Source organism: Oculina patagonica, chromosome 5 (assembly GCF_052425735.1).
Source record: "Oculina patagonica isolate OP01 chromosome 5, crgOcupat, whole genome shotgun sequence".
NCBI classification, from domain to species: domain Eukaryota; kingdom Metazoa; phylum Cnidaria; class Anthozoa; order Scleractinia; family Oculinidae; genus Oculina; species Oculina patagonica.
In genome coordinates this window covers 3,052,422-3,066,372 of record NC_135762.1, presented here as the reverse complement: position 1 = coordinate 3,066,372, position 13,951 = coordinate 3,052,422, and the positions used below count along the sequence as shown (strand labels likewise).

Below are 13,951 nucleotides of genomic sequence, written 5' to 3'. Positions count from 1 at the left end.
CAGGGTCCCCCCCCCATTTACCCATTTACACACCTGGGTGGAGAGAGGCACTATGCCCAAGAACACAACACAAGTGACCCCGGCCGGGGCTCGAACTCGGACCGGTCGATCCGGAGTTCGGCGCACTAACCATTAGGCCACCACGCCTCCCTGTTTGGAGTAGACAGCGCTTTTTCGCGTGAAATTTATTGTGGAATCCACTCGTCCGAGGAACATAAAAAAAACTAGTCGGTCCATGCAGCAAAATTTATATCGCTCAGAATCAATCGGAATGCCCCTTTTCTTCATAGAACAGTTAATTATAAATTAATCGGAATAGACTGGGTTTTTCACCAGCAACGTCCGCCACAAATTTCCGAGCGTTTCGAGACTTCTGCCTCTTCAAACCGGCATTTTTTTAATGCTGATGAAGATACACAAGTCTCGAAACGACCAAGAATTTAATCATTTTAAGCGCATAGACAATACTATTATTTCAATATTTCGTTATCTTACATGCGCTACACTTTCGATTCCTGGTTCGGTTTGTGATTTGACCTACTGCAGAAAGATGCCTACCCTATCGATCGGTATCTTACGTCTATTCTATTTTGAAAATTTTAGTTGGCCGCTCACAAAATGGACAAGAATTATTTCCCTACTTGAAGGTTCGACTCGGTAAGGTTTTTCCTTTCATATCTTTGCTTCTCAAAGCTTCTGGTGCCTGGTGGTACAACAGCCATTGCCGAATGTCCAGTCACATGACCTGTGATGGTGTTTTAAGGGGCGGTGTTCATCTCCAGGTTCTCCCGAGTGCAAAAATCGCGAAAGACTGGTTACAAGTTATGGTGTTGTAAACATGGCGGCCATCAAGCACAATTTGCAGAGAGATTTATTTAAACCAAGCGAGGAGCGACTTTATGCCGTTGTAAGTGTAACTAAAGCAGGGAAGAAGAAGAAAGCAAGCTTCCTCTGCATAGCAGGTATGAATTCAGCTCGCACCCGTTCAGTCAAGTCGTAATACTCGCGTTGTTTTCCTTGTTATCTACATCCGCCATCCGGCCCCAGCCCCATATAAACTAAACTTTTTATGAAGTGAACCTTTAATGCACAAACTCGATTAGCTGTAACTCATGTCTGAAGCTAACCATAACCCTGAGGCTTACATGGTAAACGATCTATCGTCAATTGCAGACAGATCGGAGGGAATTTTTTTCTGCCTGCGCGCTTTAAATTTATTTAAGTCTTAAAGAAAACTGATTTTTAAGCGATTGCAAAAATCATTCTGAAAAGGCTTCTGGTGTACAACAGCTATTGTCGAATGCCCAATGATCTCTTCATTAAGTTCTATAGTGAGTTCTAATTATGCATATACATGTACATATAGATACCTTATTGCATGAAATTTTCGCGACACGTTAATTTCGCGAATTTCGCGATTCGAAAAAAATCGCGAAATTAAAGTGACACGAACAATAAGTGTCGCGAACATTACATGACGCGAAAATTAATTAAGTGACTCACATTATGTCAATAATTAAGACAAATAAGTTTAGTGCCACCAGGGAAGGAATTATAAATCTAAATGTATGTTGTCGTCAATTGAAACAAGAACAATGACTCATGCACTTACAAGCATAACCTACTTGTAGACATTAACTGCTCTGTTGTAGCTATTGCCGAGATTTAGTCCCACCCTTGCTTTTTTGTTTATTTTGACTTTATTTTTTCATTAATGAAGTCCTTTTTAAAGGAAATGTAAATTGTGTCTTACTCAAAAACGCGAAATTAAAGTGATTCAAAATACAAAATTTTCGCAAAATCGCGAAATTTCAGTGTCGCGAAATATACGCACTTCAAAATCGCGAAATTAACGTGTCGCGAAAATTTCATGTAATAAGGTATATATACACTAATACAGTGTTATTTCATTATATGGGGAAGCCACAGAATTATTTCTGGGTAGGGAAGTTCCATTTTTTATCTGCACCCCCTAAGAATGGCAGGAATCCGAACCCTTAATGTTTTGTCGGGGCCCTTTGAAAAAAAATGCGAAGGGTTGATTTTTTGTTGGCATCTTTGTAATAATGTCTGAAGGTGTCCAAATTTTGTCAGCCTCTTTGAAGAAGAAATCCGAAGGCCCCCCCCCCCCCCCCGCTTTGCAAAACCCTGCCTTTTTTTGTCTTAGGAGGGGTGTTTATTCGGAGGTGGGGAGGTACTTATTTGAAGCTGGGTGCTTATTTGAGCATTTTTTGGTTTGTATATTATGTTTTTAAAGATGTTTTTGTATTGTTGCTCTGATGTTTGTTTAGTGACCACAGTAAAACCAGAGACAGTGTCCATTTATCAAGTGAAGAAGACAGAGAAAGACACTTACAAGAAGAGAACCAACTGGAGACTGAAAGATCTCAAACTGCTTGATGGCAGAGATGAGACTAATGTAAGAAACAAGACAACATTTTGGCTTGTTCTTTACATGACTCTTGAGTTTTCTATGAGCGGACAATCAACATAATTTATGTGGAGCTGAGTTGACTATTGTCCATAGAAATTGATTGAGGGCAAGCACACATCTGATTGTTTTTGAGACACTTCATGTATAAAGAGGGGGCATTGGGATTTTGGTTTTGTGGTTTTGACCATTGTTAAGATCTGTGTTTTGGTGTTCACCCTGAAAAATTGCGTTTTTATCAGTATTGGAATCTTATGCAGTCTGTGGGTTTTCCTTCTTTTGGCTTTAGGTTTTCCCGGAAAATACAACTGTTTTTTCGGGTTTGGTTTGAGTAGTATGATTTAGCATGTAACTGAACAGAAATGTGTAGTTCCATAAAATATCCATACCTCCGATCCCCCACGGAAGGGATTTTATAAAAGAACCCCCCACCCCTCTGGAAATTCCAGTTAAAGTGCCTATGAAATGAAAATCAAGTTGAACTCATATAAAAGGCCTTTCAAAATGAAGAAAGATGGTGTTTTCCTTTTTCTGATATCTTTTCTCGTTCCAGAGATATTAACGATTTTGTATTATGCAAATTAGATAACTGATGACGTCATAAGTTTGACAGAAATTGATGTAGAAACACAAAATCAGTAATATCTCTGTAAATACTTAAGCAAAATAATTGAAACTTGGCACCAGTATTGTACCCCAAGAAATACACCACATGTTGCATATTTTGATGTTGCTATGGCAACAATCTCGGTTCCAGATCTCTTTCATGTGGATATAGCAATCCCGGGTTTTGATCCATTCCAAACCTTATCCCCCATCTTTAGGGTCATTTGGGTGCCTAGCGCAATGAGCACATTACGTATGTTTGGAATGACACCATTTACTTCTCACTGTAAAGCCATAAATCGTGATATTTGATTCAAAGAAGAAAAAGACTGGGACCAAAAGTGTTGCCATAGCAACATAATTATATGTACCATGTGGTGTGATTCTTAGGGTACAATACTGGTGCCAAGTTTCATTTACTTTGCTTTAGTATTTACAGAGATATTACTGATTTTGTGTTTTTACACCAATTTCTGTCAAACTTATGACGTCATAAGCTATCTAATTTGCATAATACAAAATCGTTAATATCTCTGGAACGAGAAAAGATATCAGAAAAATGAAAACACCATCTTTCTTCATTTTGAAAGGCCTTTCATATGAGTTCAACTTGATTTTCATTTCATAGGCACTTTAAATTTCATACATTTCTTTAAAATTTTTGGTCTTTGAGACCCCCTACTCCCCTAGGAAATTTCCAATCCCTTCTGTGGGAGGAGTATGGAAATTTTCTGGAACTACACAATGTAAAAAATGTAAAAGAAAAACCTTTTTTTATAAAAAAAATATTCTGGTGTCAATAGGGTAAGGTTGAGGTTTCAAAATTAACTCCATAAAGCATACAGCTTTCATCATGTGTATGCTTTGACTAGTTATAATGCATATACAGCCTAGTACCTCACTAGCTGAGCAGGCAATCTATTGTTGCTTGGTAATCGGCTTAATAAAGTTGAATTGTTTTGCGCTTTGTTAGGATAATCCAGAATTTCATCTTCATTTTGACAAGACATACAAGTGGGTGGCCAGCAGTGTTCAGGACAAAAATAATTTCATTATTGCACTCCTGAAGGTATAGATGACGTTTATTTTGAACTTAAAAGCAATATCTCGAGTTAGAGTTTGAAAATCTATTAAGCAACTGCTGTAATGCAGATAGATTTAAGAACAATTTTACGTGACATTTTGTTTGTATTTCAGATTTGGGCATGTGATGTACATGAAATTGTAAATTAATTTCCTTCTTTACTGTCATTAGCCACCTTAGTTAATTGACTTCCTGTTGGTCTCCTGTCATTTTTTGAGTATTATTTTATTGAGTAATTTGTATGTTTGATGGTAATCTTGATTTAGTTGTGTGAAAGGCATCTGACACAGAGAAAACCAACATTGGTAAATATCAGTGTTATTGAAGGTATGTACAAACTTGTTATGATAATATTTGGATGACAGTAGCTGATATAAACAAACAGTGATATTTACTGTAAATCCCCCTCCCCCCCCCCCACACACATGCCCTTCTCAAATAAGCCCCCACCCCCAAACATTTGAAGCAGAACGCAAATATAAAGGATTGAGTAGGAAACATCTTAAAAAATGAGAGTATTCCAAGCGGAATTATACTATAATATTAAATTATGCAAACTATGTTATTTCCGTGTTATTTCTGTGGAAGGCACAGTGGCCTAAGGCGTTCGACTCTGAGTTGAACAGCCTGGGTTTCGAGGCCTGGCAGGGGCGCTGCGTTGTGTTCTTGGGCAAGACACTTTACTCTCACAGTGTCTCTCTCCACCCAGGTGTATAAATGGGTACCGGCGAATTTACTGCTGAGGGGTAACCCTGCGATGGACTAGCATCCCATCCAGGGGGGGGGGGGGTAGCAATACTCTCAGTCGCTTAATGCTACGGAAACTGGGATAAGCTCCGGCTGTATGGGCCACTTGGCTCGGACACAGACTTCACCTTTACCTTTTACCTATTTCTGTGTTATTTACATTCAGGTGTTATTCATGGTGGAGAGAGTAGTAGGGTACAGCTGCAACATACAGATGAAGGAGCTGAAGGTTGGTAACTACACTAGCACTCAAATCTCCACCTTTTTTTACACTTTCTGTAACATATAATACCTCCAATAAAGGAGATAGTTATAAGGGTAGTTCTCCCATAAGTGCAGCATACCACTGCTGTGAGGTGAACAATTTCTATAAGAGGAGACCTTCTGCAGAGGGCACTTCTCATGTGAGACACCTGCTATAAAGTTCACCTGGTTGCAGGATGCAAAGAAAATCCTGTCTGATAGCCCAGGGTTAGTGGATTTTCCTGTTGGCTAGTGGATCCCATCTTTTGCTTTTTTGGCAAAAAGAAGACTATAGCTAGTTCAAGATGGCTCCAACTTGCCAGAGGGGTAACTTGGAAAACCCTTGTTCTTCACACCCTGCCTGTTATATACCTGCCAACTTTTTCTGGGTCAAAGGCGTGAGATTTTTATCCTGAGAGTGCCAGGATTTCCGAAGAGGATACGACAATGTCCGATGCCTCCCGAAGAAGTCCGAAGACGTTCCGAAGATATCCCGATCCTAGTGCATGGACGTGTTTTGCTAAACATGACCCCATTCCAAATAGGAATTTCGGAGGAAGTATCTTCATTTGCTCATTTTACATGGAGTTTTCATTTCTCACATTGGTTTGAGTTAAAATTTTTTTGAAAAGTGTGTCCGTTTTCGTTGTAAAAACTCACATTTTTCGACCAGGCATGAGAAATTGGTTCGTAAGCGTGAGTTGGCGTGAGATTGAAGTTTTCAACTCGCAGGCGTGAGAGTTGGCAGGTATACTGTTAGTGGGCCCTGCCTGCCAGTGGGGACATTGCCAGGCACATTTCAGGCACAGTACTTCCTGAAAAGGGGCACTTCCCCAGTTGGAATGCTGGGACTATCCCTTTGTGAGAATCTTGCATAATCACACACCTCCCATAAAGGGAACAAGTTTTATTGAGCAACACCTCCCACAGTGGTTCCTTTAACTCTTACTTTAGGAAAAACACCTTATTTAAGGAAACCCTTCCCATCTCCAGTACTGTTACTTGTTCCAAAAACATAGATCTGTTTTTACATTTTCATCTGTTACTAGGTGAAGATTACCAAGAGCTGACACAGCGTGAGGAAAATGATCTTGAAATCATGATATCTCAAACTGAGAATGCCATCAGCAACATTGAAGCATTTACTGAGCAACTCTCCAAGGATTTATCAGTTTTGGATGGGGTAATACACAAAGTCATACAGCTATTTCGAGAAACGTTGTCGGAAAAAAGCACAAAACTGCACAAGCCAATCCCTAAAGGTAGTATGGGTAGAGCTACTGCACGTGTTGAATACTAATGAGATATAACAACAAAATAAGCGCAATTTTCAGGTTTTCTTTCTTTTCAGACATGTAGAAACAAGGTACGTTTAGACCCTCTGAAGTTCAGAAGAATTTTTCCTCACTCAAAGACATATGTAAAGCTACAGATGTAGGCCTCCTGAGAAGAAAAACAAATTCTCCACGTGCAAAAATACAAACTTGTAAATTTTCTCTAGGCCAATATGCAAAATTCCAGTAAATACCCAGACCACCTTTCGGTCTTGTCGCGTGCACTTTGATGTTTTTTTTTTTTTCGACAACCTTTCTCAAAATAGCTGTATACTTAATTGGTCTGATAACTTGAAAACATTCTTAGTAACTAACAAAGTGACTCTGAAATTGAGCATTAAGGGAGCAAATGTGGCAGCAAAATCTAGTTGCAAAGTCTAAGAAATCTTGTTCCTGACCATTTTTGCCTGCCTGTGAATTGATCAAAAGAAATTAAGTATTCTAGCCTGTCCAATGAATTTGGCTAGTTAGGGAACAGTGTGAAATGATGATGATCATGATATGGGTGCTTATATAGCGCATTTACAAAGCTCATGATCAATGCACTTTACAATTCAAATCTATGGGATGAGACCGGACATCAGCATATAATTAAGGCGCCTATGGCAGCCGCTATCCGTCCATGTGTATTGGCCTGAGTATCAGGCTTTTCTAAGGGGTAGGGGGAAAAGGAAGGAGCGCGGACGGAAAGAAAAGCCTGACACAGACGCTTTAATTCCAGTCTTCCACCCCTCACGGCGTGATAAGCGTCAACCAATCAAATTCATTTCCGGTTGTCACTTGCGAAGCCGGACCAAGATATAACTGATAAGACACAATGCATCTTGCAACAATATTTATAATGCCGATCCCGGCATCAATAAAATGCAAGTGATCAACGTTTTCACGGAACATATATCTTGTCCTTACACGGCGAAAATTTCGAGAGTTTAAAGTATATCTTACAAATAGAATTGAGCAAAAACAAGCTAGCAAAACATGTGGCAAAGAAGTGTGAAACAAACAGGAAACCACGCAGCGCAGACAATTATGCAATGACCTCTAGACATTTCCTTGGCCACAATCTTACGGCTCTATTTAATACATAATGCCTCTAAATAAAACAGTGCCCCTCAGAAAGAAGTGAGAAGCAAATTATGTCAAAAAAACCGAATTTAACACGGAACGGCAAGGGTACAAATGTCACAAACGAAGGCCCGTCACCTTTATTTTGCTAAAACTCCAAGGACGTTGACTTTCCGTTTCACAAGCAGCTTTCGAGGCATAATTTCTGTCCTCTATTACGTCTAATTCCAGGAAAAACTGTAGAGCACCTTTACGAGCCGTTTCGAAGTCGTCGCCTTCCATAAATACACTGAAATAACGCTGAATAACGCCCAGGGGGGTACTCTGGGATCCAAGTGACGGGGATGTGCGAAGGATTTTTTTGGGGTCGAAATTTTCGATTCCGGGATTTTTTTTGGGTAGGAGAATTTGGCAGGTATTTTTTTGGGTGACTTGATTTAAATAAGGGATTTTTTTGGGTATTAAAATCAAACTAAAGTGCCTTGGCGCGGCCTTGGCAATTTAGGGGTAATTTGACGAGGGATTTTTTTGGGCGTTTTTTTTGGTCCAGGGATTTTTTTGGGTAATGTCGGGAGACTTAGGGATTTTTTTGGGTCCTGAGTTTTGCCTCCATTCGATCATCCCCGTCACTTTGATCCCGGAGTACCCCCCCCTGGGGAATAACGTCGAGCAAAGTTTTCGCTCACTGTTCGTTCGCGAGGACATCAGTTTATTGAAGACGCCGTTATGAAATTTTTATTTCCGGTGGTGTGACATCAGGGCCCATATTTGTGAATTACCCAATCAGCGCCACATCCAGAATCTGGATGTTTGACATGACCCAATCAAAGCGTTTGTGTCAGGCCTTCCTCTCCTCTTTCCTTCCCTACCCTCCCCCCTCCCCTTAGGAAGGCCTGATACTCAGGTTAATGTGTATGATCTCACCTCACCCCCCAACCCATGGAATAGAACAGACCACAACACCGGGAACTTCATGCCCTACTCTTTGCAATGAGTGTGTGGGTTCTTTAACGTCCCCTGCTGATTATAACACTGAAGATGCAGGAGACGGGGCCTACGGTTTATTGTCCTTATCTGAGAAGACTAGAATGTCGAACCATTTGCAGATGTAATTACAAAGGCAGCACATTCTCCTCAGTTATTTTAAGACCCTGAGTGTGAATACAGGACTAGCTGACCAAACTGCGCTTGGAACATGCTTCCACGTTCGAATCTTCTCAGTTCAAATAGTCCCAAACGTGGATAAACGTCTAGAAGTTCAGTCTTACAAGTTTGTGTACTGACAAATTCTTGTCTGAATTCCTTCTTTAGGCTAATATACATTCTATCATGGATGCAGAGCCTCAAGTGGAGTCGTTAATGCAGCTGTTAAATGATGCGTTAAATGAGCTGGATAACTTGGATACACGACTCACAGGCTATGACAACCTTCTGAGAGTAAGTTGAACTTGAGAAGAAGGAGCTGTCACAATGTTTAAAGTGATTTTTCTGATGTAGAAAGTTACCGTCAAATTGAAGGAAGCCTCAAAATAGTGGTTTTCTGAGGTAGAAAAATGCTCATTTAAAGAAGTAAATGAGTGATTTTCAATTGTCATAAAATTAAAACTGAAGTTATCACTCTGGTCAATCACAAAGGACACACTCACAGACAATCTGGTGAGCCAATCAAAACTTGAAGGAAATACCCGAAGCATGGGAAACATGCACGAGGGAGTCATAATTGAGTCACCAAAGCAAATGCAAATTACTTTCGTTGTTCTTGCCACTCTATTTAATTAAAACCACAATGAACAAGACTGAGAAAGATTGAAAAAATGGGATTTTTTTTTTCTGCATGCATCTCTGTGACATAGCTTCTGTAAGGCTACAGGGTAAATCAGAATGTAAACCCATTCTCCTTTCAATAATTCCTGAGCACTATTGTGCTTTGCAGTTATTTTTATCAAATTGAATAATATTTTGTGCTAATAGGAAGTGCGAGCTCAAATGGAACAGATGGAAGACAAGGATAAGCACATGGTGACAGAAAGCAGGAACAGGAAGAAACTGTTGGAGGAGGTGGAAACCCTAGTGGTCAGTATTTATTCCTGTTTACTTGATTGCATGGCTACTTCTAGCTACAGTTTGAAAATATGTAGCCACTGTTTTCAGTATAGCTTCGGATTGGCAGGAGTATTATGCAGTTAAGCCCTTTTGGAGTTGGGCAAAGGCCCAGGCAACTCATCAGCCAACTCCATTACACTGAAAAGTAAACTCAGACAAGTATGCAACTGTCCTGGGCAAGCAAACTTTGAGAGTGAGCAGACTGGAATTTAAGATTTTTCTGGGCAAGATATTTTGTTTTTCAGCTTCAGGTTGTGCAAGATTTTTTTCTTGGCCTGTGAGCTTGTGCAAGATTTTTTTTATTATTTTTCAGTGTCAAGAATAACAATAATGCACTTGCTTAATTTTTTCTTCCCATGGCTTCCCTTGTATGATTTTTTTTTTCAGCCGTTTTTTTCATGTGCAGGTTTTCTTTTAGGTAATTGCCAATCCCCCCCTCTCAAAAAATAACGGTCCGTTCCTAAGTTCAACTTATTTGCTTTCTACTTCTAACAAAATACTTCTACACTATCCTGCAGCACTTTCTGGATGTTCCTGAACGTAACATTGTTGCACTTCAAGAGGCTGACCTTTCAAAAGGAATGGGACTAAAAGAATGCACACATGCCGCATTTGCTGTGCTACATGCTCTGCAAGCTGACGTCAGCCCAGGTAAATTACTGCCTTTACAATAGTTGAAAACTGCGTAGTGTCTTTTATGCTAGAAATAATTGTTAATGTTCCAAAATGACACTAAATGGCGGTATAAAACTGCTCCGATGTTTTGCCAATTCTGCCTTATTCTTCAGGGTGGCACAAACAAATAACCATTATTTCTCCGTGCCACCCTGAAGAAGGCAGTATTGCCAAAACGTCGGAGCAGTTTTATACCGCCAATTAGCGTCATTTTGGAACATTAACAGTTATTAAATTACTGCCTTGCCTAGTTCCTGTACGGCTTTTTTCTGAGGCCTTAACGGTATTGTTGACGTCGCTACTCATTTCAGTGACGTAACCTGACAAACGGCCGGGAAAAGGTTCACTCTATCGCTCGGACCACGTGACCCTATGCCTAAACAGGTTAACCATGATAAAAAAAGAGGCCTAAGAACTAGGTAAATTACCACCAACAAGTTCATAGAGAGTCTGGAAATATTTTGTCAAAACACAAAAAGTTTATGATTGGCTTTTTAGATAAGAAAATCAAGGGAAAGACTGAAAAAAGTATGTAGAGTGAATTAAAAACATTTTTTCTTTAAGTCCATGCTGCAACTCATTTGTCCAGAAAAAGAACAATAAATGGTTTAGAAAGCCTCAAATTTTGAAGCTAAGGCACATTAGGTAACTTGTCTCATGTGTAGGGCCTCATACTCAAGCGGTGAAGCCGTGAAAACAGGCCAGGAAAAGTGAGAAAAGACTGGGTTTTTTTGCTGCTCTTGCTCTAGTTTCCTTGTGCCTTTGCTCTCCTTGCGCGAGGCTCCAAACTTGAGCAGGCAAACAGGTTAATTTTTAAGACGGTAATGCATGTTACTCCTATTGACTCAATTTGGCTAACCTCATAATTTTTGAGTAAGCTGGCCTATTATTGAAATTTATTTACGAGATAAAAATGTTTGACTGCTCATATTTCATTTTTAAGGTTTAACTGAGATGAGATCTGTCAAGGAACAAAGAGAAAAGTTTTGGCAGCTAAGCAGTGAATTTGCTCAGCGTCTTAAGTTCCATCTTATCGACATCTTTCAACGTCATGTAAGTTTAATCTCTCTGCCTTTCTGCTTTTAACGACAGTTTTTATGGTTAGTCTTCCTCCCTCTACTCCTTGGGACTCGTTGTAACCTTGACATGCAGGCAAATCAAAATTAATAATAAATACAAAAACAAATCTTCAAATTTTAACAAATTAACTTAGTTCAAGAGCAAGATTGAAATGTGGAAACTGAGTTGCCGTAAAATTCCGGTTATAAGCCCCCCCCCCCCCCCCCCGCCTACAAGCCCTCCCGGTTATAGGCCCATCTACTTGGAAACAAAAAAATACATCCGATTATAAGCCCCCCCGGATATAAGCCCCCCTCTACCGGATGATAGTACTGAATAGGGCTAAATGTTTCTTTAATGTTCCTTTTTTAACTTAAAAACGTATTTCGATCAACACTCCCGTGGCTCTTTTCGAAACGTTTTTTTCATTCCGCTTATAAGCCCTCCCAGATATAAGCCCCTCCGTTTATAAGCCCACCCAAAACCCCTTACGAAGTTGTATAAGCCCAGGGCTTATAACCGGAATTCAACGGTATTCCACAGTATTCTGGAACTTTTCCTTCACATATCTATATGCATTTTTTTTTTACTTTAAATTAATATTTGAATTTTCTGAGGCCATATAATTCTTCGGCGATGTTTCGACCAAAAAAAAAAAAGAAAAAAACAGTCAAACAAGTCTTGAAGAAGGACGGTAAAACCGCTCAAAATATCGCCAAATAGACTGTTCACAGTCCCCTATTTTTCCGTGAAGTTGTAGATATCTATAAACATCCCACCACCCTACCCACGGGGTTTTTTGCACTCTCCCCAGTTTTCGCTTGCGTTCGTGTGAACCAAGATGGCGGCCCGTCGGACTGAACGATCAATCTCTACGACTTCACGGGAAAAAATAGGGGACGGTGAACAGTCTAATCGCCAAAAAATCATTGGATTGATGGAAAAGCCTTGATTGGGCTATTGCATTTAATATCCGCACCCCCCCTGTTGAGGACAGGTCTTTTCAGGCCTTTCATTCTTACCCCCAAAGAAAGCCGTTAAAAACGTCTTAAATGCCTTATACCCCAATGAAATTCTTTGAAAATGTGCTAAACCCTCACGAATTCCATTAGAAACACGTTCTTACTCCTAAGAATTCCATAACTTTTCACCCATTCCCCCTGAAGAAATCCCTTATATTTTTGTCTTACCCCTAAGGAAATCCACGGATTTTTGCCCTTACCCCCGAAGAATTCCATTGTTCCTCAACAGGTTGGGAGCAAAAATTTTATGCAATAGCCCATTTGTTTGTTATGGTCATAAGCCAGGATCCTTTATGTTAGCGACTGTTCTCATTGAAATTGCTAGTCATGCAGCCCGACCAAATTAAAATAGGCACTTATTTCCCAAAAAGCTACAATTATGGTATTTTCAGGAAGTAACATTTGTTATTTTCCTTACAGGGTACAGAAGTGGAGACCGTTGTACAGCACTCTAGTGAACTGTGTATTCCTAAGCATCTGTCCTGTCACAATGACCTCGCTCCATTCTCAGATCTTATGAAGTGGCTTAAAGAAGTTGACCAGACGGTTTTTCTTGAGCTCTGCCAGGTGCTTATATAATTACACCTCTCCTCTAAATCTCAGTTTGACCAAACACAAAACACACCCGAATATAAATACTCCGGCTAATTACCCACATACCAGCGCACATGCCTAATCAAACATTAGATACCGACGAGAGCATATTTTCCTGCTAATTCCACAGTCAAACGCAGGAAAATACTATTACCGATCAGGGATCATGTTTACGCACAAACCGTGCGTATAAGCGCATACAAATGTTCTGAATGCACAGACGTTGAGCGCTCTGACGTCCTCTGTAGAAAGGAATTATGATCCTCTATGATAACTACAGTGGAACCTCGATTTAACGAAGTGCCAAGGGAAGGATGAAATTTGTTCGTTGCATCGAGGGTTTGTTATTTCGAAAAAAAAAAAAAAACAGACTTAACTCGATATAACGAATTTGCGGAAAATCAACCAAAATGTTCGTTATATCGAGGTATAGTTAACCAGTTGTTAACGCTGTTACGTTGCACCACGTACCCAGCATTTCCAGATATTATCAATTTCAGAAAATAAAATTTATAGTTTTTTTTTAGTTTGTTCTGCATTTATCTTTTGTCGCGTGTTCAGGTTGACATTTTTTCGTTATATCGAGGCATTTTACGTTTAGGCTTCTGGATTGTGTTCGTTATAACGAGGATTTCGTTATATCGAGGTTCATTATATCGAGGTTCGTTATATCGAGGTCCTGTTCCATACATTTTAGTGTAACTTTAGAAGGCTGAAGAATATCGCTCGTTAAACCGTGGACTTTGTTATATAGAGGTTTTCGTTAAATCGAGGTTCCACTGTATATAAGCACAGGAAAATCTGAACATCACAAAAAAAAAAAAAAAAAAATGTCTTAAGCACTTGCATGTACCCTGCGGGTAACACACTAATCAATCCATTAAATTAAGTGTCCCCGGTTAGTAAAAAATAAATAAATAATAATCATAATAATAATAGACTTGCCAGCTCGAAGATGTAAAACACAATAATAAAGTTGATGATGATG

General features: G+C 39.6%; 1 protein-coding gene across 3 annotated transcripts in view; it reads left to right on the top strand.

Moving 5' to 3' along the window:
* Window positions 1–819: 819 nt before the first annotated feature.
* The window catches only part of LOC144654854 (exocyst complex component 1-like), a 30,789-nt gene continuing 17,657 nt past the window's right edge, over window positions 820–13,951 (top strand). For all 3 annotated transcript variants that reach the window (XR_013571007.1, XM_078515079.1, XM_078515078.1), the window contains exons 1-11: window positions 820–962; window positions 2,292–2,419; window positions 4,011–4,106; window positions 4,388–4,448; window positions 5,035–5,097; window positions 6,161–6,294; window positions 8,822–8,947; window positions 9,482–9,583; window positions 10,132–10,264; window positions 11,232–11,341; window positions 12,790–12,936. Coding sequence is in view for 2 of the 3 variants with exons in the window: in XM_078515079.1 (XP_078371205.1) it covers window positions 839–962; window positions 2,292–2,419; window positions 4,011–4,106; window positions 4,388–4,448; window positions 5,035–5,097; window positions 6,161–6,294; window positions 8,822–8,947; window positions 9,482–9,583; window positions 10,132–10,264; window positions 11,232–11,341; window positions 12,790–12,936 (1,224 nt within the window). In the remaining variant the exon portion in view is untranslated. The remainder of the gene's footprint in view (window positions 963–2,291; window positions 2,420–4,010; window positions 4,107–4,387; window positions 4,449–5,034; window positions 5,098–6,160; window positions 6,295–8,821; window positions 8,948–9,481; window positions 9,584–10,131; window positions 10,265–11,231; window positions 11,342–12,789; window positions 12,937–13,951) is intronic.